General features: G+C 40.5%; 1 protein-coding gene across 1 annotated transcript in view; it reads right to left on the reverse strand.

Moving 5' to 3' along the window:
* The window catches only part of ncapd3 (non-SMC condensin II complex, subunit D3), an 18,856-nt gene that overhangs the window by 7,488 nt on the left and 9,609 nt on the right, over positions 1–1,759 (reverse strand). The window contains exons 17-18 of the mRNA XM_035663058.1: positions 1,137–1,328; positions 141–157 (exon numbers count right to left, since the gene is read on the reverse strand). Coding sequence (XP_035518951.1) covers positions 141–157; positions 1,137–1,328 — 209 coding nt within the window. The remainder of the gene's footprint in view (positions 1–140; positions 158–1,136; positions 1,329–1,759) is intronic.

A 1,759-nucleotide genomic window follows, 5' to 3' on the forward strand; every position in this document is an offset into this window, starting at 1 on the left:
ATCCTTCTGTAGGGGAATTCAGGGAGGGAGGGAGGGAGAGAGGGAGGGAGGGGATCTGATGCTCAGCTGCTGCATAAAGTCCCTGATATCTCCACAGGTGAATGAATGAAGTTATGAGGTTCAGCTGTGTTTTTTCCAACCGTCAGGATGTGAAAAGCTAAGGAGCAAGGAGTGATGAGAGTTATGTGGGTGTGTTTATTTGTGCTTCAGGCTTTTATTTCCCCGACTGACTGGGGCTCTCTCTCTCTGTCATTCGCTGTCTGTGTAGCTCAAATAGAGCTGCTTCTCTCTTGCTCAAACAAGCAGACACAAACCAAAGGAAATTTCTTGGTAGTACTATTTTGCCGCATAGACTGCAGCCAAACACAGACGTTGAAGCTGGGTAAGCAAATTTAATAACATTAATAATAATGTGTTGGTCCATAAACTCTGGAAAGTCTGGCTGTTTCAGTGATATTTCAGGCCAACTGTGGAGCAGTTTGACCGGTCTGCAGCATGCATCGGGATACGTTTATCTAAAAGTTGATTCCGTTTCAACTTCTCCATCAACAGGTCACTGCATTTTTTTCCATTTAGTCTAAAGGGATGTTTTTGTAGCAACAACCGGTTTGGTCTGAATTGGCCCTTTAGTCAACCATAGACTGTTATTATGCTCTCACCATGTGTGAGTGAAAGTCATTAATAGCTCATTGACGAGTGAATCATGTGAAGCTACTCTAGTGGAGTCTCACACTGAGAATATAGAAATGGAAATTAGCATAATGGGTCCACTTTAACTAGCTATGACTTTCCTGATACAAACCTGACACTTTTTTTTGCTCTTGGCTTCACACCTATGCCCTTTAAAATGTGTCACCTGATTTTCACTCTTTTAACTTTATTCTCATTATTATTATTCAGTGGGTTTTATGTATTTTCCATTATGTTATGCATTCCTCATTTTTATTTTACTATTATCTATATAACTGGGTTTTATTTTCCATCTTTTCACGTGAAGCACTCGGTGCTTGTAATTTGTTGTAAAGCACTTTGAGCAGAATTTCTTATGTGAAAGCTGCAATAAAAATAAATGTGTTAGTGTCTAACAACACTGTACTCTGAGCTTAAAAAAAACAAATACTGTGTGTCCCTCTCACCTGAGCATGTTGTCCCAGGCATCCAGGATCTTGCCATAGGGCAGTACGGGGGACGAAGCGACTACCTTGGAGAGCAGCAGCCAGGCCCCGGCAGCGTGATCTGCCTCAGTGTGTGAGATCAGGTTGGTGATGAACGTCGGTGTGAACTTGTTCTGTTTGGACCAGATGGTGAAGGCCCTGCTGAAATATCGGCTGGAGACCGGGGATAAAGAACGTCATCAGCAACAGCAGTAGTAGTAGGCCATTACGCTCAGAGCAATACCATATACTAATACCTGATATTTTGTGACTACTATTTTCACACAATTTCTGCTGTGTGATGTGTTCTTATTTTGTATGAAACACAAACTGTGGCAGGGTTTCTGCAGGTCTCAACAGTATTCTTTCCTTACTTGTTTTTTTTTTTTCTTTTTTTTTTTGCCAGGTATGGATTGGTAAATAGCGTCTTAATTTGCATTTTTTTCATTAAATGTTAAAAATTGAAACCCCTGTTGAGAAACCTTGCAGAAAAAACCCTTTGCCCACAAGTTTGTGGTTTTCATACAAAAATTAAGAACCAACATCACACAGCCAGAAATTGGTGAAAATAGTTAGTCACAAAATATCGGGTGTTTATCAGTTTA

The sequence above is a fragment of the Morone saxatilis genome, unplaced genomic scaffold, assembly GCF_004916995.1.
Source record: "Morone saxatilis isolate NCDOM2014 unplaced genomic scaffold, NCSU_SB_2.0 Contig19, whole genome shotgun sequence".
In the NCBI taxonomy this organism is placed as follows: Eukaryota; Metazoa; Chordata; class Actinopteri; family Moronidae; genus Morone; species Morone saxatilis.